The 24,462-nt window shown below is 37.5% G+C and overlaps 1 protein-coding gene across 1 annotated transcript in view; it reads left to right on the forward strand.

Moving 5' to 3' along the window:
- TENM1 (teneurin transmembrane protein 1) overlaps positions 1-24,462 on the forward strand; it is a 305,637-nt gene that overhangs the window by 88,446 nt on the left and 192,729 nt on the right. Inside the window, exon 3 of the mRNA XM_053990269.1 lies at positions 14,272-14,532. Within this exon, the coding sequence (XP_053846244.1) occupies positions 14,272-14,532 (261 nt within the window). The remainder of the gene's footprint in view (positions 1-14,271; positions 14,533-24,462) is intronic.

A 24,462-nucleotide genomic window follows, 5' to 3' on the forward strand; every position in this document is an offset into this window, starting at 1 on the left:
TCGTACTACTGTAAATCACAAAATAATATTTCTTCTTTAACAACAAAGGAGTGCATTACAAATTATGTATTGTGCATGTGTCAATACATAACCTCGAGTAGTGTTTTGTCAGAAGTGTGTAATTTGTGGCTTTGGAAAGGAAATATTTGTAGGATTTATTTGGTTGGTTTGGTTTGCGTACAGATTCTCAAAGGAATAATTGAGCTGTGGATTGTAGGGATATGATTCTTCCTGGTAACAGTGAGAATGATGCCCATAGGTGTGAGTTTAAGCTGATACTGTAGCAGCAATTACTTAAAAGTTTGCAGTTGATTGTTGAATTGTTGGCTATTGATCTGTAGAGTGTTGGCGTTCAGAGATGGATGCTAATAGTTTACTTTTATTGTATGCTTAGGAAACTAATCTGCTTTCAGACAATTAAAAGGAAGAGCCTTACTTACAGAAGCAGTTGTGCATCTTTATGCCCTAGCTGCTGGATCAGACTATTGAAGATTTCATTGTTTTTAAAGTATCTCTTGGCTCCTCCCCTCACTTACTTCTTCATTGGTAGCATTTGAGGACTTTTGGCACACATTTTCTTAGAGAATTTTTGTGGGTTTGGGTTGGCTGGTTGATTGGTTTGTTTTCTCCCAGTCTCATAATATCTATTAAAAAAAAAGAAGGAAAACATTAAAAATTTAAAGTGTTCTATTTCAGTCCCTCTGTAGTGGCTGTTGTGCTTTTGGGGCAGTTGCCAGGTGTTCAGCTGGCTGGAGGCTTGTGCTGCTCACAAAGAAGTTGGCAGAGACTGACTGCACCTTTAGAAATAGTTGCCTCTGAAAAAAAATTATTACTCTAAAAAAGGAAGGTGTTCTTTGACAGAGATTTTGGAGTTGAGGAGAAAAGGAAGGGCTGGCATTGGGTAGCTAAATGCTATTTACTGCTTGCAGAAATAATAACAGTAATGTATTTCTTGGCGTAGAGGTGGGCATACATTCAGGAATAAAAAAGCTATTTAGCTAATTTTCAGCTTGTATTTACAAACTATAACAGGGGGTAGCTCTGCCTGCTGCAGGCTGTGTCTCCAGTTCATGAATTCCTGGCACCCATCTGTGTGTCATACAGCTGCACCTCGGTACAAAGTGAGCTGTGTCAGCTTTGGCCAACTTCTGCCTAACATTATCCCAGCTCTCCAGTGAAATATTATTCAGCCTTGAATTCACCCATGTGATGAATATTCATTTCACAGGTAATTATTGTCATCCCCAAACAGCTCCACTCACACAGACCAAACTTCTCACGCAACCCATCATTGCTGTCACTCTTTTGGCAGCACAGAGCTTATGATTCCTCATGCTTTAATAATGCTTCATCATCTGCACTATCATATTTGGGTCAAATGACCATCATAAGGGTTAGAAAACTCTTCCTTTATGCAATGCTTTAAGAAAATAAAGAGAGGCACCTGCCACTTATCTTTGCATGTGCTCCCCTAAGTCCTTCATCTGAGCTAACAGCACAGTGGCCACAAACAAGGCGCTTGTTTGCTGTACCTTGGTGCTCCAGTTTAGATATCCAGTGTGATCAATTGAGTGTTCTGACATTATATTTCTGGATTTTTAAGTTTTTCTCCAAGGTTGTTGTTACTAAAATAAATCTCAGTCCTTAAATTGGATGTAGAAATGGCTTTATCTCAAGTGAGTGGAATAATGTTGCTAGCAAGTACCAATATTTCAGTTTAATTTTACGATCTTTTTGGAAGAATTATATGTGTAAAATATATTTTAATGGCTAATAAGTTCTACAAAATGATAAAAATACACAAAAATACTGTTTTCTATCTATGCTCTAAGTATTATTGCTATTGTTATTATTAAAATGAATAAAAGTGCTAAATAGCTACAATTATACTGGTAAGAGATCAGTAAGTGTCTGAACTGGTTAGAGTTCAGCAACAGATTGTTTGCAAATGAGGCGTTTACAAACTTGATGTCTTTGACAGCATGCAGCACAATTTTACAGTGTTTGTATCATTATTTTTTTAAATTAGCCTCAAAACATGTTCAACAAATTTGTCCATTATAATTTCAGCAAGCTAGTCTGAGCAAGGAGACAACTGTATTAAACAGGAGAATACTGACTTGTAACATTTTCTGGCCAGTGTCTCTTCAGTTATTTAGCAGGAGAGCATCTGACAGGCTGCTTCTCACTCAGTGTTCAGGTGTCTGTCCCAGCATCTGTCCACTGATTCCTCATTCTGAATTGAAGAAAAGCAGGGAGATGTGGGAAGGGGACAGCTGAGGCGTGTAAATCCTCTTCTGCATGTGTATGTTGTTGACAAGATAGTTCAAATAAATACTTTTTATTAGGTTGGCAAAAATAGTTCTTTGTCCTATATTCTCTTTAGCTACATGGCGGGTCACTGTTCATCCTGCTTAGGTTTGAATTACCCTCATGTTCAGACCCCCGGAGTTCAAGCCCATCCTTCCCTCCTTCTCCCTCCACTGGGAGTGCCAGCACTGAAAAATGTCTGCCTCTAATTCAGTGCTCAGTTCATGTGCTCTTTGGAATAGGACCCTGGCTGGCTTCTCAGAGCTCTCTGTATCTGATTAGAGTCAAGTCAGCGAGGATCTTGCTGTGTTTTTAAAGATCAGTGGTTTAAGCTCCTACAACCAAATGTTTTGGGGCTTTTTCACTTATAACCACTTCTGGATGTGCTGCTTGCATCCTTTGCCAGTTGTCCTGATCAGCTGTGCTGTTTATTTCCCATTTGCTCTGTCACTGCTGTGTCTAATATTGGACACAGCACGAGATGGTGCAGCTCAGGAAATGGTGAAGCAGCTGGTAGGGAAATGAGACAATAGTAAATGGAGAAAATGTGAAAAAAGGCAAAATCCACATGTGACTTATACATTCTGTGGGGAACTGGTTTCTGTGAAGACTCTGCACTCAGCATATTTGCATGAAACAAATCTAATAGGAAAAAAAACAATGGAAAAGGGTTTTTAGGTGTAGTTAACACATAGAGCTGTCTGTTAGAAGAAACCTTTTTACAAAGGTTCCTTTTTTCTTGATCTGAAAAAAAATCCTTGCATAACTGGATATTAGCCTGGGATTTTTTCTGATATATTTTTTTCCCTGTAAGATGGTTAAACTGAGGGAAAAACAGACAATTCTGCAAACTGTCACTAAGTTTTTCTAAAATACAGTGTTTATTACAAAGAGAATATGCTATATGAGTTAAAATTTTGAAGTTTATAGTTACATGTTTTAAGTCTTTTAGTTTTGGTTTTTTTTCCCCCCTCCTTAATATGGTGAGTGCATGTGTCAGCTGGGTTTTTCAGTAGAGGAAACAGTTGCTGGTGCAGTCCTTCCAGAACAGCCAACAGTAGAGTTAACTGTATATTTACAGAATAAAACCAAAATAATTGAAACACTGAACGCTCCTATAGCATTCTTTTTCTTAGATCTCCAGCATGATTGAGAATTGCTCAGGTGAGGGTGGGGCCATCTTCCTCTCAAAACACCTGCCTCCTTGGCATGTATTAAAGTACATAAAGGTTCTCTAAACCAAACTTACATGTTGTGGTTTTTCCTGATTATCTATGGCCTTACTGTTTTAATTCTGCACAGATTCTTTTAGCAGTATGTATAAATGTCATTGAACATGGTTTAATACACAATTGCTCTCATTTTTGTTTGAATCTGGTGTTTTCTCTGGAGTCTCTGTTTTCAGTGCTTTCTCCCTTATGTGTGCCTTTTCTGATCATGGCTTAATTACATTTTAAGTGCCTTCTGTATTACTGTCTCCACTGCCTCAATTAGTTCACCTCCAACTGTGTGAATATTTTAATAACGAGGCACAGAGTATTTCTGGCAATACAGAAATACTCTGCTTATCAGCCTATGGCAAGCTTTCCTTCAGGGCATGGCAGAGTTTACAGAGGCACTGTAGGTTAATGTGTTAGCGCCATTTGGGTTTGATTTATTTTCTTTGGGTTAGTCTCAGCTGCAGTGTAGGCTCTTAACTTTGACTCTTCCTGAGCATCGTTGATTGAGCACCTTTGCAGAACCGAGAATTATGTAGAGCTCACAGCTGTGGAACCCAAGGTATGTTAGCTATGAAGAAAGTCACCAGTGTGCAGCTTCTCTTCCACAAATAAAATCTCTGAAAGGCAGATGCTGAAAAACTTTAGAAGCAGTTTTTATAGGCAGTGCAATACTTTCGGTAATTCTTCCTGTGGCTTTCAGTCTGTTAAGATACAAATTATTTCATTTTCTGATTTTCTTTTTTAGGATTTATCTATCAAAGTTGGTAACAACTTTGAGCTCTCTCATGTTAGGCAGTCAGCCTCCCAACCATCTTTCTATGCAATACATATGTATCCATTTATTTGATGATGCAGGGGATTATTTGATGATGGAGGGGATTTGGTTTTAGTTGTGGGTAGTCAGCACTACCTGTGGTTTGCATTAGAAAGAGCAGGTGCCTGCCCGCTAATTGTCAACATCGAGAAATCACATTTCAGTATCAGTCAGTGCCTTGTCATTTCCCAGGTATCAATTGTATGGCTGTGTCTTTGTGAAAGATTAAAACACAGCTGGTTGCATCTCAGGCTGGAGGTTTCAAAGTCAGGAACTAGAATAACTACTAAAATGGGTGCCATTTAGGAGCAATTTTATATTTTAAAACAGTTACAGCTCTCATTAAGAAAGGGCAGGGAAACTAAAGAGGTCTAGAGCTGTAAAAATTGTAGCCAACTAATGATACTGTAGCTCCTAATGATACTGGAGTCATTTCACCAAGTCATGACTTTGTTCCCAAAGTTTGGATAAGTTTTGAAGCCAGATCATGGGATCTTACACTTGTTTAAACTTCATGACAATATACAGAGGTCTTTTGAATTGGTCATCTTTGGAATTTCCTCATGCTTAATTCCCTTTGGTGTAGCATTGGAATGATGGGGGCACTTCCCTCCATAGGATCTCTGTATCAAATCTCGAGATGGAAAATCTTGTAGATCCCACATTGTATGCTTGGGAACTATCACGCTGACAAACTGTCTCAGATTTTCATCTTTCCTTGGTAATCATGATGTGCATTTTAGGATAGTATATTTTAAGAAGTATTTATTTAACTTAATTAATAATGATGTTGTGTGATAGTGATGCAAGATTACCCCAAAATTATTTTCTGGGGATACACAGCTGGAATGGTGCCACCACTTTCAGCTGACTTTCTTTGATGCATTTTGGTGGTATAAATCCCAATATTTTTGTTTTGCAATTGCAGATACAGAATGTAGTAGTCTTTATAACTTACATAATTGCCTTTAGAAATACAGCATAGAAGAACGAATGTCTGTAAATATCAGAAAATCTAATAAAGATCTTGTAAGAAAATTAGTTAAACAGTTGAAAAAAGTTGTTGTGATTGTATGTCTAAAAATACAATATGCAAACTCAATGTTTTTCATTCAATTGTTCTAATATTAAACTGCAGCAGAGCTCACCTTTAAGTCCAAACTGCTGTTATTGAAATTTCTTTGGTAAACTGAACACTTGAGGAAAGGAGGGAGCAGAAGTGGTCAGAATTATGTGAAGGCAGTTAAATCTCCCATCTCTTGATCAGATGGAACATTTGATGACAAACCCCTCAAGAGAGCTGTGGGGAAGAGGGGCTGTTTGACTGACAAGCCGTGTCCCCAGTCGGCTGATCAAATGGAACGGACGTGCCAAGTTGTCTTCCCTGTGTCCTCACTCATGTCAGATTGACAGCAGGATGTAATTGGATGGGAATGGAAGTGCTGAGGAGCTTGTGCACATGCTTGTGCTTTCTCTTTCTTCTTCCAACATTAATCTGAAGGGTGAATTTTTTTGTATAAATATTCAATTTAAAATAAAAAATACACTGCTTTCATAGTATATGTTAATTTATTAAGTTCATGACCCTCATATGTAAATTTTGCATAATCTGGAAAAAAAAAGAAGTGCACATACCTGCACCCCTAATCGAACATAAGTCAGAATCGAACTGTTTAGTTGCCCCAGGTTTTATTAGGGGGCATCTTGCAGTCTGACGTGGGTTTTTTTCCAATGATAAAAACCACACTAAAAAGCTGTTAGTAAATTTGTGGGGCAAATGAAATATTTTAACAGTGAAAAACCAATTCATAGATTGGATTTTCAAAATCACAGAACAAAGTTAGATTTCCAGTTTTATTTTTGAGGCATAACCCTGTGTCTCTTGAAACCCTCACCTAAAAGAGAGTTTTAAAATGCTTCATAGTCTGGTAGTCTGAACAGCAGTCATTACTCTGTAGGATTCTGATTCTCTTCCTAAAGAGCCCTGGGCACACTGATCTAATTTGGCCCTTCTTTGAGCTGGGGATGTGCTGTTGACTGCCAAAACTGGTTCCAATTTCAGTTATTTAAAGAGAAAAAATTATAAAATTAGATGTGGTGTTCTGTGGGTGTTAGATATCCCACCAAGAATTCAATGGATGTAAATTCCAAATTTGGGCTTCATTAGACAGTCTTTTTAGCTGGGTGCTTGGGAAGGATTTCAGATATACATTCAGGACGGGCAGCATTTGTGGGGTTGATGCCCAAGACCTGAAGAGGTTGGCTGGCAGAATGTTTGTTTCTGCTTGCTGTGCCAGCACACCAGGCAACTCTGGGAACCTGCAGACTGGGATTTGTCAAGCTTGAATTGGACATGGAGGGTAAGAGCCTCCTGCTGGGACCATCTCCTTGTGCCCAGGGCAGGGTGTTGCTCCTGTTTTCCTTGCTTCTGGGATGGCAGCACAGTGACAGCAGCTACTGCTCCTTGTGCCCTTGTGTTGTTCTCTGGTTCCTGTTCTCACTACACAAGGTGCTGCTGGTGGCTGGCAGCCCTTCCTTTAAGGGGTTTTGCCTCTGTGTGCTTAGACCTCTCAGTGATACCTTCTCCCTTGCAAATACTTTTTCGTAATTTTCAGCATTCTTAACAGTTAGTTGGAATGTGAAGAAATGGGACTTGGGCACTGTAGTGTTGCTGAAGCCTTTTGCTCACTTGTGCTGACATGACTCATTCACTGATCACTCACTGAAACTGGCACAGGGCATCAAAACCACCTTCCTCTGCTCCAGCCTGGCTCCCTTTGCTGCCTGCCTTCCATTCATGTCACTTCAAAGGAAGATGGCTAGCAGTACCCTTGATACTCTCTTAAGCTACATTAAAATGATATCAGAGCTTTGTAGTTCGTGGTGAAAGTTAAGGTGAGGAGCTGAGTTACTCTGATGATTCTTTTTGAGCATTGTCTGTGATCTGAGTGTCTCAGGTCTGCTGAATGTCCCCGCAGAAAAGGAGAAGATTTCTGGTAAATGGGTGTTGATAGCATCTCTCTAAAAGTCCAGATGCTTTCTCTGAGACAGTCACAGTGATCTAAAGCCTAAATGCTTCCCTGGCCCACTGGCTGCATGGAATTAACTTCTGGATTTACAGCCCTGAAAATTAAATCAGAGTTTAGACTTCGGGATTTTTGCGTGTGTAGCCTTTGAAAACTAAGACAGTGAAATTTATAAAGATTTTGCACATCTTTTATTTCAAAATACTCATGTATCTAAAAGTGCTGGTTCCACTGCAATTTTAAAAACTAAGAAATTTCAATATTTTGAGAAACAAACAGTGTATTTTAAATGTATTTTGAAAACCAGAATCAAAACCATTGATAGAAATTATTTTCATATCTTTGTCTCATTTTTTTTTTTTAGGACATGATAGCTGTCATGCTTAGATGTCACAGACATCTAAGACTGAGGTTTGAATGAAAGGGATTTTGGTTTAACTGCTTTCAGAAGTTACTACCAGAAAAGTGAATTCAAGTAGTGATAGAGCAACAATCTGAGGGTAATTTCACTTCAAAGAATGTTGGTACTCTGTTTGCACTCTAATAATTTTGTCAGCCTTTCTTTGAAGTGCCATCCAGACTTGAAAACAAGACAGAATCACAACATCAGCTTTGTCTGTTGAGAGCTGTGAATGCACTGGACTAGAGGCAGCACTACTGTACCCCACTGCTTTCACACCCCCTGGTTAATCTGGAGGAAAACTGTTTGTTCTTCTGTAACTCTTTCAAAGGGAACGTTAGTTAATCTGCTCAAAATAGTTTGATTCATAGTTCTAGTGCCCTTCATGAAAGTTTTAGTTATGGCTAGGTTTAATTTTGAAAATTTAATCATAAGAAAAAAGGATTCATTATCTATTGCTTCCCTCAAACACAAATGTAAATGCCAAAACTTGTAATAGAAAAATTATTATGGAGCCAAGGAACCTTTAAAATACTTGAAAGAAAATTGGAATGCTTTTCTCTTATGATAGAGTTTTTGGAAACAGAAAAAAAAATTTCTTGAAAATTCTTAACTTCTTAATAGATTATTGCATATGGAGAATGAAATTCTATGTGAATCTGTTATAAGAAAAGCTTTTCCAAACTCTATTTCAACTGTAATACTAGAAGAATTCAATTTATGTGCACAAATGGTATTGAGGTTCTTTCTCATCTGTGATAACTTTTTTTTTTTTTTTATCTTCTTATCTTTAGTAGGGTAGAGTTAGTGTGGTCATTACTTGAGAATAAGTTGGTTTCCTTTATCTGAAATTTAGGTTAAATGCTAATTCCTAGTATTTGCTATGGTTTTATAACTCTAAAATTCATTAAAGGAGTGATATTTATGAGTACCTGCAGTAGAAATTTCTCTTTAACAGAATCCTGTGAGTGGAAGTATTTTACCTCATAAAGCCACACTTTGGAGTAGGAAAGGCTGCAGCCAGCAATAATTCAGATGTGTTTGAACTTAAAGGAATAAATTTCTAACCAATATTGTACAGAGAGTGTTTTTCTAAATTAAAATGAGACCTGCTGCATCCACAATGCAGCTCCAAAGATGCCTTCTCTGGCATCTTGCTAGTTGAGAAACTCTTGAAAAACAAAATCTCTAACAGTAAGAATTTCATGTGATCTCCAAAAGAATCCTCTGCTTCTGAGGACAGAGAAAGTTCGTCCGTGTCCCCATAGGATCGGGATGATTTCTGTGCAAAAACTCCTTATTTATGTTTATTTCAGTAGTAGTAAAAAGAAATATTAATATCTGAGGACTCCATGAGAATATTTTAAGAGGTTCAGTCTATTTCTGTGCTCTTTATTTAAGCTTGAAGAATTAGTCTGAAGAAGAGACTAGAAAGATATTTGCCATGAGGCGTGGGTTGGAACCTCATCCTCTGGTACCTCTAGGGAAGGACCTGAAGAATAAAGACTTTTTCTTCCTTATGAATTTCGCAAGCCAAAGAATTTCCTGAAAGTGCAGCCTCCTTTCCTAATCCCTTAGCTGCCTAACCTGCAAATTTCACTCCTTAGTGTTGGAACAGACTCTGATTCCTTTTTTATTCCTCCTTTAGTTGTTATGGCTGATATTTTTGAACTTTCTATCATCTCTGCTGGTAACTTGAGATTAATGTAAGTAAGTAAGCTACATAAATAAGGGAATGCAAGGAAAAGTTGAAATACAGCAAAATAAAATGTACAATACAATGCATTTGCTATCAAAGTATAAAAATTCAAATGGTATATTTTATTTAGTTGTTATTTATGTGTAATATGTATATCAATTTTTATTTATTAAAAGATATGTGCAGCTGAGAAACAGTTCCAATAATGTGGCAATAATGCAATTGATGATAAACATAAGATCTCTAAAACAAATTAATAATCAGTGTAATGTGTTTTTGGAAAATAATTTATTTTTGGCTTCTTCCTCAATGATTTTTGTACAGATAGTTACTGGAGCTTAATTTCATTGAATTATATTGTCCTAGGAAAGATGTGGATATGCTCTCAACATGGAAAGAAGTAAGATCTTTGACTAAATGAGAAGCATATACACAAAAGCATTCAAAAATATATGTAGCAGGTTGTGTTTCACGAATGCCCTTACGAAGCAGCTTAAGATCTCTGCACATTTAATTCTCAAGTCCAGCAACCAGGAGTAAACCACAGTCCTCAGGTGAAAAATGAGAAATTTTAAGGGCCGTTGAACACATGAAATTTAGCAGAGTGCTCAATAGCCCTCAAAATTTCTCATTTAGGAGAATGCATATGCATTGCTTCCAAAAATGAAGGCAAACTTCACTTTCCCCATTTGATTTACATTTTTTCCTCACTCCTTCCCTCCCTCCCTCCCAGTGTCTTTGAGTCTCTTATACCATGAGTAGCTGGTCTGCCTTTCTGCTTGTTTTGCAACACACATAATACACTTGCAGATTAAAGCACTGGACTAAGTTCAGTGTGAAAAAATATACACCAGGCTGAGGTGTAACACTAAAACCCCAACCCATAAACAAAAGCACATGTTTGGGATATTTTTTCCCTTACATTCCTGCTATACTCCCTCAGACACAAGCATAAGCATGACAGTGTTCAGGTTAATGTGTATTATTTGCCTTTCTGGAGTTCCTTCCTTGTTCTCCTCCCCAGACTCTGATATTTCCAGTGTTTTCAAAAACCCAGTCTGAAAGAGGACACTAGGCCAAAATAAGTATCGTGGATTTAAAATTCCAAGACTGATATTTTCTCCTTGCCTTTGAGCCTACTTAGTCTCTTTTATAATTTTATATTTGCAGAAAGAGTAATTTGTGGTTTTTTTCATCCAGAGAATTGATTTTGTGTGTGTTTGAGCAGGGAGCATTCTCAGAGTAAGAACCACCTCATACCAAGAATAAAACTCATTTGTGAATCAGTGATGTTTAAAGACTTCTACAATCAATAAATTGCAATTGCTTAATTATGTGATGGGGTTCATAAAAGGCACCTAATTGCAAGATGTCAAATTATTCCAGTTTATAAATAAATTATATTTTTCTGTAAGCTCTTTCTCTAGTTGAACACATAGGTCAATTAAGTAATTTAAATTAATATTTATCATTCTGTTATTAACACAAAATAATAATTTTCCATAAGGGAATAGGAAGACTGGAAAGGAAGGTTCTTCATGCCCATCACTATTTATACTCTAGTTTTATGTTTCTTCTATCTTCTTTGTTTGGATTGTTTTTTTCTGTATTTTAAATATTTATTTATTGAAATAAATATTTATTTATACTCCCAGTTAGTTGGTTGAAATTAGCAGAATTCTTGGCAAAGGGCAACAGTGAGGAGATTCCACAAGTAATTCTGCAAGTCCAAGTTAACAGAATTACTAGGTTGGAGAGAAGAGCCTCTGTGGTCTTTCACTAGGGTAACTTTTTTTTTCTTTTTTTAACCTGTGCGAGAAAAAATAAAAGAGTTGCAGAAAGAGTAGCTGGCACACAGTTACTCCTGATACAATGGAAGATGCAGTGCAATAATTGTTTTGTACCTGCATGAAAATCCTGACTTAGGTTTTGAACTGTACTGGTGGCTAAATTGATGGCTCAGTAAATAAACCCTTCGTGAGCTGCCTGGCGTTTTCCGTAGCTTTGTGAGCAAAGCTGAAGCTGTTTGAACTGCCTGGTCAGCTGCCCAGTTCTCATATCAGCCTTAAATAGCAGAGGCACCACTGTCCAACTTCTCTTTAACTGCTTATCTCTGAAGATTTTTTTTTAATAGAAAATTGTATTTAGAAGTAGAAAGAAAAGGGTCTGTTAATTGAAATGCTGATTTTTTTTTTAACAAGCCTTCTTTCCTTTTGATGCTTATTAGATATTTTATATTTCTTTGTGCATTACCTTTTGAAAAAGAAAATTAGTATCAATGTGAGATAAAGTACTTGTTTTTTAATGGTTGTGTTACAACAGGCTCCATGAGGGCCCAGAGTTGAAAATCCTTTCATCATCTTCATAACTGCTACCTTTTTTTCGTCTGTCCTCTATCCATGCAAAACCTTGAATTTTGTATTAATGTTCTCTCATTTCTCTTGTGACTATGTCTTTGTGGTAATACTGAATCTATCGTAAATCTACTTGAACTTTATCTCCTTGTGGAAATATGTAGTATTTTAGGTAAAAAGGTTAGATATGCAGACTAAAAGCAGCCACTTCTGCCATTATAAAAGCTTTTCAGAAAATTCATCCTGTGGGAGTTAAAATCCTGCAAAGGCTTGTATACTTAAAAAATAGACTATTAAGGCAATAGATTGTGTTAAACTTGAGTTGAACATGAGTTATAGTGTAAAAAGTCTCTTTCACAAAAAAAAAAAAAAAAAGGAATTAACATATAAACTGAAGGGTAAATTCTGTCCTTCTTAAAAATGTGTAATCTAATTAGCATTTTGTGGGATTTGCTGGGATGAATTTTCCCTGTGGCATATGCAAATGCAAACAGGGAGAACATGGGCTCCAGGCTGCTAATGGCAGACATCTGCCTGGAGGGACAGCCATGTAAAAAAATGCCTGCATCCTTGTCCCCTGAGGACCTGGCATCAGCTGAGGTGATTCTTGAAGTTACAGGAAGATTTTTAATTATGGGGAAGTTCCTCGGATGGTGAAAATAAGCAAAGATCTCTTTTAAAGGGGAAGAAGCATCAGATGATGTTTCCTTAAATCACACCTGTTGTAAGGCAAAGTTCAAATGCCAAATATTCCCTATGCAACTGCTTCCAAATATTTTGGCTGTTTTCTCTTAGCCATCTCCATCAAACTTTGGAGTCAGTCTCAGTGCATTTGAGAGGCTTGGAGGACCAGGCTCATGAAGGTACATCTCAGCTTCTCAAGGGTAGGGCTGAGACCACATCCTCCTCCTATGAACAAGAGGAAAAGACCAGAGTGGTGATGGAGCACTTGGGATCATCCCCACACCAGTCTTGCTGCTCCAAAGGGTGCAGGAGCAGTGGTGGCTGATGCTGCTGGGATTCACGACAGCAGGCAAGACAAGGTTACCTTCCATGACTCTTGTAGGAAAGTGAGGCTGTGGCCATGCTTTTCTCTTTGCTGCCTGCCTTCTTCCCTTGCCCTCCACAAATGAGGTTGCTGTTCCCTGAGCTCAAAGCCAAGACTACAGCCAAGACTTTTAGGAATTTTTGGATGGCAAAAGAAAAATGTATAGAGACAGATGAATTACAATTTCCTCAGGTGGTTTAATTTATATATTAGCACTTGGTTTGTAGGTTTTGGTTGATACCTTCAAGAAAATACTAGGGCTTTTTATTATTTCAGGGAGAGCAATTAAAATCAGAATCATTCCTCTCACTAGCTGGTAAGTGGATTAGTTTGGCAAATTAAAGCTTTGGTTAGGATGACAGTAGAAAAGAGTATTTGTCCTTAGTCTTAAACAATGACTCTTGTCTCTAATGTTTCTTTTCTAGAAACTGAAATACTGTATGCATATTTGATATTGTATTTAGTCTCTCAAGATGGCATCCCAGGTCTGATGTTCAATTAGGAAGTGCAGTTCTGTAATCCTTATTTAATTAGAACTCCCTGTCATAGTCCCTGTGAGTTGCATTTGTAATTGGATTCTCACAAGTGAGAATATGCAGAGGCTACCTCAAAGGGGAGTTGCAATTTGCTGATGTGTGTTACTTACCTGTAGTTCTTCGAGAATGTTTCCTCTGCATATTCACATTATGGGTCCTGTCCACCTTCTGTTTGTCCTTGGATTTCTGCTGCCCAACAGCTGCGGTGTTCAGTAAGAATAACTTGTAGCACTGTACAACTCTCAAATCTCAGATGGCTTGGTGTCATGAGATGGCCCTTGTACAGTCCTAGCAGTCACTGCTCTTCTAGGAGGTTCCTGTAGGCCACCAGCACTGGAGAACCCAAACCCACTGGTGTGAATATGCAAGGACAGCACTCTCAAAGAGCAAGCCAATGGTAAGTACCCTTCCTTTGTCTTCCACAATAAACCAAGTATTTTAAATGTTATTTTTTAAGTTCTCTATTGGCAAATTTACTACACTTTCCCTAGGTTAAAAACATACTGAGATTAATTTAGAACTGTTGCCTTCCTGGCAAAACGTGAGAAAGTATCTGTGTTTGCAGATGCTCACTTCAGTTGTAAATTGATGTGCAGCTATCAGTGTGTGGGTGTGCACATGTTTGAGCTATCATACATACTTCTATCAGACAAAAAGGCACAATTACAGTGCAGCACTATATATTTTACTATATATTCTTCTAGTTGTATTACCTTTAGAGTAGATAGCAGGGTGAGTCACTGACCAAAAAAGTCTTCTAATAGTGTGAACAATGTTAATTCTCAAAACAGATTCTCCAGAAGAAAATTAAAGTTATATTGCTTTTCACTGCTACATTTTTTTCTGAACTTTTGTTTTTTCCAGACATGGAATTCTGTGAGACTCCCCATATCCTGTGCTCTGGCTATCAAACTGACCTCCATGGTGTAGCTGAGCACAGTTACCCGCTGGAGGTGGGCTCGGATGTGGACACTGAGACAGAAGGAGGAGCATCCCCGGACCACGCCCTGAGGATGTGGATGAGGGGCATCAAATCAGAACACAGCTCCTGCTTGTCCAGCCGGGCAAACTCTGCATTGTCCCTCACTGACACTGACCATGAAAGGAAGTCTGATGGGGAGAATGGTAATAAAGAAATGCGTCTAATGTACTCAATAGTAGTAATAATTTATTCAGAACTTTCTTGTTCTACTTCTCTTATTTTCCTTTTTTCTCCTTTGTTTTCTTTCTCTTTTCCCCCCTCCTTCCTAGATCCCTGTACTGTAAGTAAGGTGAAGGGGTTGTTTGCTGTGTGTATTGTATTTATAGTTTAGACAGAAAATAAGAGAGAAAAATGAAACTGTGATTTTGTTCAAACATAATTCCTCTCGAGATGAATAACTTTCCCACATTCTTCATTTTTATGTCATGAGACATTTATCATTTGAATTTTCTGACCTATGAATTAGGTTCTAAAATCTATATATGTACATTTATATCACATTTTGCATACAGTTACTCCTGTGGCTTCTGGGTATAGCTTTAAGGCTCTTCAACCAGCTGACTTGAGAAAGACCACCTGCAGTCCTATATTCTCTATTTACCTCTAATATTATGCTACACCTTAAGACATGTCTTTATCAATAGGGCAGACTGAACAGGTCTTTGTCACGTCTCAGTTCTGTGTTTCTCTGCCTATAGAGAGTGGGCTTGTGGGTCACATGGGCTTGGTTTTTCTGTATGTGTGTTTTTTAAATATTCATTCTCATTCAGGATTTTTTACTCATTTGCTTTTCTTACCATTTAGTGTGTCACAGAAGGGAAAAATGTGTATTTAATTATGTGAGGAATTAGTATTTTTTTACTCTGCATTAAAATTGATTAAAAGCTACTCTGTTTCCTTACAAAGTATAGTAAGTAAACAAATTTATCATGCTTAAGATCAACAAGCTTAGCTGATATTTTAATTTCTGTGTTTAATAGCTGCATGTTGTGGCAGGTCTAGATGTCATTAAATATTGACACTCCAGTGTTGACAACGACATATTTTAGTGACATATTTTCAGCCTCTGTAGTCATAAGGTTAATACAACTGAAAAAGGTTTCATTCAGTATAAATGGCATTTCTATACTTACATGTTTGAATTTATCAAACATGAAGCTCATAATTATATAACTTCACCTCAATGTCTGCCAGTAGCAATGATAATGTCCAATATAGGCTCAAAAACATTACATTATCTGGTTGAGGTTAAAAAATACTTTAGTGCACAGCTAGTTTCTAATTAAGTATTCCTTTAAGGATTAAGCATTCTGTGCTGCCACATTTTATTATGTTGCTGGAATCAGTTAATTTTTAGATGCCACCCCATCTCCAGCGTGCAGTGGCTGCCTGTCTTCCAGCTTCCTGTTTCTGTGGGATCCATCCTCTGTAAAGTGTTTATTGCATAGACAGGTTTTGTTTTGGCTTGAGGGAGGTGTGTGTTTGTGATTTGCTAGAGATGCTGGGTTTTAGGTGGTGGCTGAAGGAGTTGAATCTGGTCTCCCTGGCATTGGTCGGCACTTAGCTGTAAAAATGATTGAAAGGGAATGCTTCATGGAAGGAATGTTCATACTTGTGCTGTTTAGACTAGAAAATACACATTTCTCCTGTAAGGTCCTGGAAGCAGAAGTATTGAAAGCAAATTAAGCATGTAACTGAGTTCTGTATTTCAGTCTGGAGTGCAGTGGTGCAGCTGGGTGTTGATGATATTTTGCTTAGTACTACATGTACCACTAAATAAGTAATCTTCTGTAGATGAAAATTACTGTAAGTAGTGCACCTTCATCATCTTGCACAGATGTAGCAAGAACCATGGGTTAAGTGTTGTTAAGATAGGGACACATAAGATTGTGCTTCCCCACCAAAGAATGCTTTCTTCTAAAGGTTTGTCTCTGAGAAAGATTTTAATCAATTTAAATTGGTGTAGATAGTCTTCTTGTATGTGGCTTTAATATTTCATTTCTTGTCTGCCTTATAACAATTTTTAAATCAGGGATTCATGTTTGAGGTGCTTGAGTACCAGTTTTAACTAAATAGTTGAGAGAGGAAAGCAAGGGCAAGAGCAAGTTGGAAGATAGAGAAACTGAGAGCACAAGTTCATTTGAACTCTTTAAACGTCTTCAGGCAGGGCCAACTGAACATGTATCAGTGCTTCCTGTGGTGTTGAGTCATTATAATAATTACAGTTTTGAAAGTTAAGGTCTGAATAAATTTGAACACAGCAGTTCAAGCTATATTTGTTTATATTATCTATTATTTCACAGCTAAGTTCATAGCCAAGATTCCTGATCCAGAGAGCAGTGTGTTTTTCATCTGGGTTGGCACTCAGCAACAGAGCACTCTTTGAATACAGAAGTTCATAAATCTCTACTTAAATTATGTCATAGATGGCACATCTTCCTGTTTCTATGCAGTCCTGTGTGCCAGGGGCTTTATCAGAGAGCCACAAGTACTGCATTTATCCTTGTCAGTTTCTGCCATGGAAATGTATTTTTTTGTGCCTGCCAGTAACTACTCTGGTGTGAAAATGGGAACGTGCAGAAGATCTGTTGCTGGAAGTACATGAAATCTTCATTTCCATTATACTTCCTAATTTCTGTAAAAGTATTTAGCAATTCTGGATTTCAAGGGGTTGACCAAATGGTATGTGAATGCAGCTATTTGGAACTGGAGTAAAATTAATGAGAAAGGTACAGTTATTGCATGATTTGAGAAAACATTGTTGTCCATATTTTGAAAGGGTCAGTAGGGTTTTGGGTTTGGGTTTTTTTTTTTTCTTCCTTTATGAACACAGTTTTTGCTACAAATGCAGAACAGGTCATTTTGTGGTAATACTGGGACAATTAATTGTGTGGACTCCAGTAGATGTGCTTTCAAGACAGTTTTTTGCTTTACATTGATTTGGAGTAATGTACTTTGTAAAATTTTCTTTTTAGCTATTTCTTGACATTCTTCTATTCATTCTAAGCTCTAGCTTGAAGTTCCCTGGCACAGGATATATACTTCTCTGTTTATTGTGGGTAGCCCAGTTTGAGAATTTATTTGAGAATTGTTTTCCTTTGTAGACACACCAACTCTGTCATAATCACTGTTAAAACACTCTGGTTGTTTTGGCAGCATTTAACAGATTGTATGAAACACCGGCATTCCCGTTTAATGTTGTCAAGTTAATGGCAACTAATAATAGCCTATTAGTGCACAGACTGCCTTCAGCTTTGCCTGAGGCTAAGCAAAATATATATTGACTGCACGAAATGAATGACCAATTTCTTGGGGATCATTGCTTATCTCTGGTATAGTATAAATAGTTCCATTTAAACAGTGTTACTCTACAGTATGTGAATGTAAATTTCAGACAGCAACACCACAGAATAACCATATCAAAATTAGTTCCTTTATTCCATTGAAGACTGCACTTGCCCTCAGTTTACTGGTACAATGGTATCTGTCACTGCAGCACATCAGAACATCAAATTCAGTGCTTTCGTCTGCCAGATTACTGAGCTGGCAAATTTATTTGTGTGTTTGTTTGTTTATCTTTCTGGAGTGTGTGGCCAAGAAGAGGATACAAACCTGACCTACAGGAAGCATGATCTCCAGATATATCCCTAAAATTACATGGCTTGACACAGATATGCCTCCCACACTAGGTAGTGTATTAAAAAGCAGCCCACAGTCCATTTTGTGTCTATATAACCTTCCTCATTATTGTTCATTCAATTCTTATGTTTTCCTTTACAGGATGTCTATGCAGCTGTGACATTTGATGAATTTGACCTCAAGTGCATTTATGCCATGCCACAATCCATTTTTGAACCACATTTAGCACATCTGAACAGCCATCAACTCTTTTACTTTAAGCTGCTACATCTCAGTTGAGAGCTAGTGTGGAACTTCAGCCATTCCTAAAATAACCCAATTTTTAAGCTCTTTTATTTTGTCAGATTCCTTTAACGTACTTTTCAGTCTGACTTGTTTGCCTCATTCCTGACATCTTAGACATTTTTGTGTAATTAGTTACTCTTTCTCTACACCACAGTGAGAGTACAGGATTCTCAGTGCTGGAGGAGTGTGCTGTGAAATGCAAACTCGTCTTGGATCCAGATTTCTGCTCAATTTCTTTGGCTGAATTATTTTATGACAACTGGGTATTAGGTGTCGTTCATAATTACTTCTTTGAGATTTGTAGGCAAGAAATTAGGGTTTTAGTACAGGCTGAAATACCACTGGTCATGCAATGTAGCATTAGAGTGCTTGTGAGATCTGGTCAGGGGACTTTTGTTAATAACATACTTGTCTTTTTAAAACCAAAGCAAGGGCGGGGGGGGAAACCAGCTGTGGAAACACATAATTTTTCCTTTTTGCCCACATTAAGTGTTGGGAAAATTCTTTTCTTAACATGAGTGTATGGTATCATATTCTATTTGAAACAATACTTCTAATAATAAGAAACATTTTAAGCATCAGGCTGCAAAGATGGGGTAATAATATTAGCCATATATTAATAAGTAGATGTAGAAGAGAATTTAGTAGGTTACAGATCAAAGCTAAGTTTAATGAGCTAGAAACATGTAAGATTATTCTTGTGTAATTCATCTAAGTATTTGTTTTATAGCCTGGGAGCAGTGATCCATTTAACAGAGCTTTTGACTGTCCTAAATCTCTGGGGATTTTTCATTTTGATTGCTGGGCAGATGGGTGAGTTTTGGACAAGTCACCTTAGTTCTTTGCACTTTATATTCAGTATCTTAACAGTATCTATTAAAGGGATAGAGAAACTTAATTAGTAAAGGAAATACTACAGTGGCTGATGCTGTATGAGAAGCACAACTTTGTGAATGCTGTAGTTATGCAGACATGGGGAGGATTTAGCTAAGGACAAGGCTCTGATTTAATTTATGGTGTGTGACAATAGACCTACTGTGAATTCACACCTGTTTAAATTAGGCTTGGATTTGGCTCTTCATAAAAGTCTTGTCTTTAATGTAAGAAAGTGACAGCATTGTGATTAATGTTGCTGTTATTTACTGTTATTTTGTAAACAACTCAGGTATTAAGCTGATCTCTGGCTTTCTCATTTCTCTAGGAAATTATTACCAACAGCTACATTACAATAGCAATACATGCTCTGAGAAGTGAGCATGTGGCTGCCTCTCTATGCAGGATTGTGTTTCTAATAATGATGGCTGAAGTATATCCATTAGCTCCTGTCCTGTCACTTTCTATTTACAGTGGTGCAATTAAGAAATTGAATTACTAATTTGCAAGTAGACCTTTTAGGTTAAATACGTGTAAGTAGCCTTGAAAATATAAAGGTAAATATTGGTCTTAATCCCATTCCCTCTGTGTCATTTAATATTTTTCTCTTTGTTCCTTGTATGCTTTATTTTGCCTTTTTGTTGTGGTATGGATTCCATTCTGTCTGTACACTCCTGCCCATCAGATCATTTAAGGCACCTAACAGATTAAGGCAACCTCATCAATAAAATGCAAAAGCCCTCATGGTGAAATTCCTTCAACTTCTGCAGTTTGCTATAGCTTGTCAGATATTTGATTTATGATGCTTTCAGATATTTGACAGAAAAGGGCTACTTACCTTCCCTTAATAAAAGACCTCTGTTGCTTTTGTTGTGGAGTTTTTTTTGATCTTTCAGTGTTTACATGGTGCTTATGTTGGATGCTTCTGCTGTTGTTTCAAAGAAGGCTCCTCGGTGTGAAAGGAGGGATGTGCACCCCTGCAGTAACATAGCAATGTCTTTTGGGGAGCATTGGCATATTCACTGATGTGGGAACTGCTCTGCTGCACTTGTTCAGAGTGTAAGATGCTTTTGTTGACCTTAGAGTGGTTCCTTTGGAAATGTTACTGTCTCTGAGGCAGCATGTAAGTTTATCCAAATAGCTTTGGATAAGTGTGAGATGCTTCTGAAAGCACTGCAGCATCACCTCAGCTGCAATATCATGCAAGTCTTGAGCTTATGCCCCCAGTATTTAAGCCATTTATGAAATTGTTTATGTATGGAAATTCAGCTAATGACTTTTTTGTCAGTATTGTGGGGGAAATTCTGCTGTTTAAAATTACCATCTTTATTGCTTTTTCTGATTAACAAGGGCATTGCATCTGCATGTCTGCTATTTTAATCTTTACAGTTTTCATGCAGTCTATTAAAATCATTACACGGTATTAAAACATTCCCTTTTTTGTGGTTCTCTTTTAAGCACACTGAACACTAATTTAAAGACAAATATCAATATTTAGTATCTTACATTAAAGATAATGAAACAGTGTTTAGAATGTAGCAGAAATATTTCTATATTCCAGAATCTAAATGACCCTTCCCACAGCATAATAAAAATTATCAGTCCATTTGCACAAGGTTGTGTAATATTTTTTTCCCTGAAGGTTTTTTTTCTTTCATGGCAGTGGAGAAGGGGAGGGAGGAAAGCTTGAGGAGAAGAACCAGGTCTGATTTTTATTCTGGAAATCAGTAAATTGGCATTAGAGCTCAGGAAAAAATCTCTTGGCTTTCCTCCCCTGTGTGATACAGCAAGTATTGTGGATGTGCCTTGAGGAGCCAGCAGCAAAATAAATTATCACTCCTTTCATTTAAATCCTTTTTATTTTCTCAGTATTCTGGGTATGAATGCAAAGGAAAATTATCTCCAGAAATACTTCACAGTGCAAGAATATTTTGCAGGGATTCTGAAATTCTTGGGAATTTTATTTAGGCTGCCACAGGGGGGAAAACGGAGATAGGGTAGACAGAGAAGTGTCTGCTTTCTGTCAGGGTGCTGTAGTGCAGAAGGATGAGGATTGTCTGACTTCTAATTTCACAATCTTTATGAGACCAGGCAAACACTGAACAAAATACTTTTTCTCTTGTTGAGCATTTACTGTGAATTCTACAGGAGGACATCTCTGGACAAGTGTGTTGCTGGGAACAGTTCCATTCTAAACAGTCAGCATGTCTATCCTGATGTTTTATTTGTGTTTTTTATTAAGTTTACAGTGTTTTTTATTTCTCATCTCTTTTGGTTAAATTTTTAAATGTTTTAGAAGATTAGCAATCTGATTTACAGAAATAACCTATAGTCATATTTTGTATGTATGTCCTTTGGAATTATTTTATTTAGTTTCATAGTTATTTTGAAATATAATCAATTTTCCTTATATGTCTTAAAATGTAGATGTTTCTACCAGTTGGAACCTGTTTTTCATCAAAGTTCTGGATATTCTGCTCAAAGCTGAAAGTTGAATATCATTAGTGCAAAATAAGGCTAAGGAAAAGCTTGTGAACTCTGATCATGGAAGATAACAGTTAAGGCTGCTAGATAAATGAGATCAAGTTACTCTCATTTGGTTCCTTATACTGTCAGCCAGAATGGTTTTATATACAAAGAGAACTGGAGCTTTTTTCATCCCCGTAGCAAAATGCTTTCCAGCTGCCACATCACAGAGTAGTTGGAGTTGGAGGCAGCCGTGAAGATCATCTTGTTCCACCCCTGCTATGGGCAGGGACACCCTCCACTCTCCCAGGATGCTCCAAGCCCCATCCAACCTGGCCTTGGACACATCTGGGCATGGGGCAGCCACAGCTTCTCTGGGCACCCTGTGCCAGGGCCTCACCACCCTCACAGGGAAGTAATTCTTCCCAATATCCCCTTTAAACCCACCCTCTGTCAATTTAAAGCCATTCCTTCTTGCCCTGTCATTCCATGCCCTCTCCATCTTGTTGCCCTTTTAGGTACTGGGAGGTGCTCTGAGATCTCCCCGGAACCTTCTGTTCTCCAGCCCAAGCCTGTCTCCTTAGCTCCAGCTCTCCGAGCATCTTCATGGCCTCCACCTGACTTGCCCAAACTGTAATAACATAAGTGAAATAAAAAGAAGGGATCTAGCAAATGAGTACAGGATGGATACAGAAGTGACAAATTATCATTTTAGGGTCTAACAAGGTTTAATCTAAATGTTATTTTTTTCTTGATGATGTGAGATCTAAGAATTTATTGTTGTCTTGTGGATGAGAAAGGTTGTTCATTCTTCCTTACCAACCTTTTTTAATTTTTACCCATTTAATTCATTGTGTGTTAAATTACATGAGAAAGTATTATCTTACATTTTCAAATTTGTTAGTATTTCATTTCCTCTTGGGCTTGGGAGTAAGATGTAGATCAGCATAAATCTGTATTATTCAGGGTTACAAATATTAGCATATCCCTGTCTTACAAAAGGGGAGTATTAATAATAGCAAGTAGCTTTCATCTAGAAGAAACATAGTGACTGTTTCATCTAGAAGAAACATAATGGTCTATGGCTGCAGTCTCCATAGTCTCCTAAAAGTGAAAGCTGAACTAAGTGTATTAGCCTATTTCTAATTTTTGAAGTAGAAAATAGGTTAAGAATGAGAAGCTGTATATGAAATTGTAGTTTATTTTTCAGAATAATGCAGATTTGAATGCTGCTTGTTTCAACTTGCTTTTCTATAAAGGGCTTACAAAATAAAATTCAGCATTTTCTATATTAATTTTGTTTATTTAATCTTATCTAGCTCTATACTTGGTAACATGAGCATAAGAGGAAAAGTATACAATTAGCTCTTCTAGAATATGGGCTCAGAAGCACTGAAAAATTCCTGCAGGCTGCTTCTTTTCCCTTACAGATGCTTTTGAGAAATATTTAAATCAGATTCACATATTCTGATGACTAACTATATTGCCAGTGTTTTTTTTTTGTTTGTCTTAAATTTCTACCCCAGATGATCTGAAGTCTAGATTTTTTTTACCATGTTCCCAGCTCTGACTTTGAGCTGAGCAGCACAAGTCAGCTTCTGATCATGAGCTGCTGGCCAGAGCTGTTCTGGCAACACAGAGGGGCAGCCCTTGGGGCACCACAAACCACAAGTTGCAAAGTAACCATGTTCCTTGCCTTGGCTCATCCAGAAGGGGAGCTGGGGATGGGGTTTTTATTCCATGAAACCACATATCCTAAAAGGTACCTATGTGGGAGGAAATATCTGCAAGTGGGGATGGCTTAGGACATCAGGTTAGGGTTGTTCAGCTCTGTTGCTAGAAACTTTATGAAGGGATCTCAAAAGCATTAGGTAAACAGAGGGACAAAAGGGTATTTCTAGGCTGTGTATTGTATTAATTATGGTTCCTAGCACTCCTTCCTCCTGTTTAATTGAAAGGGTTTTACTCTCATCTTTCCATGTAGCTTTTAAACTTTTTTTCTCTCTGCCTACAATTATTTTTGAGTAGATGTAGATTATAAATTGATACATACCTTTTATACGTACCAAAGTCATAGTAAGTGTTGTTCAGACTTGTCTGCCCTTCTCATTGCTTTGTTCAACATCAATGTCAAGTGGCACTTTGGGTTTGAGAACATCCTATTTGATTAATTTTCCCCAAACAGTGCTTTTGAGACAGCAAACTTTGTTATTGCCCAATCACACTAAGGTCTTTTAGAGCAAGTATTTTACTGTGGCAGATGTGGCAGGGTCATAATGCATGCTTGGAATTTATGTTTTTCTGCATAATTTGGTATAATCATACCTCTAGTTACACAATCAGAAAGTATCTGATGTAATTTGCTTGAATTGAATCTTACTTGAATCTCCTTGAATTGTTGAGTAAGAGAGCTGCTTGTGAGCTGTGCACTGTCAGTGGGACCTGATAAGCAATGCAGGATTTACAGCTCAGCACTAGAGACTTCTCAGTTATTTTCTTTATGATAAAACAACTTGTGGATGCTTGCACCTTTTGATTACCATAGAAAGGTTTAGGTTATGCTGCTGATCACAGATGGGGGTGGAACTTTTGCTGTAAAGCAATACTTCTGGTGAAGGGAAAATTTCCAATTTTTTTTTTAATGTACTTGTACATTTTTGTTGAGGCCAAAAGGTTTTCCAGAATATTACATAATTTCCTTTTATAAGGAAGATTATTTATATTTATAAGGAAGCGTATATGACTAGAAATGAGACTTCACACTGTGCCTTTTTCAAAAATCCTCAGCCCTCCTCTCTCCCAGCTGAGCT

Source organism: Vidua macroura, chromosome 14 (genome assembly GCF_024509145.1).
Source record: "Vidua macroura isolate BioBank_ID:100142 chromosome 14, ASM2450914v1, whole genome shotgun sequence".
NCBI classification, from domain to species: domain Eukaryota; kingdom Metazoa; phylum Chordata; class Aves; order Passeriformes; family Viduidae; genus Vidua; species Vidua macroura.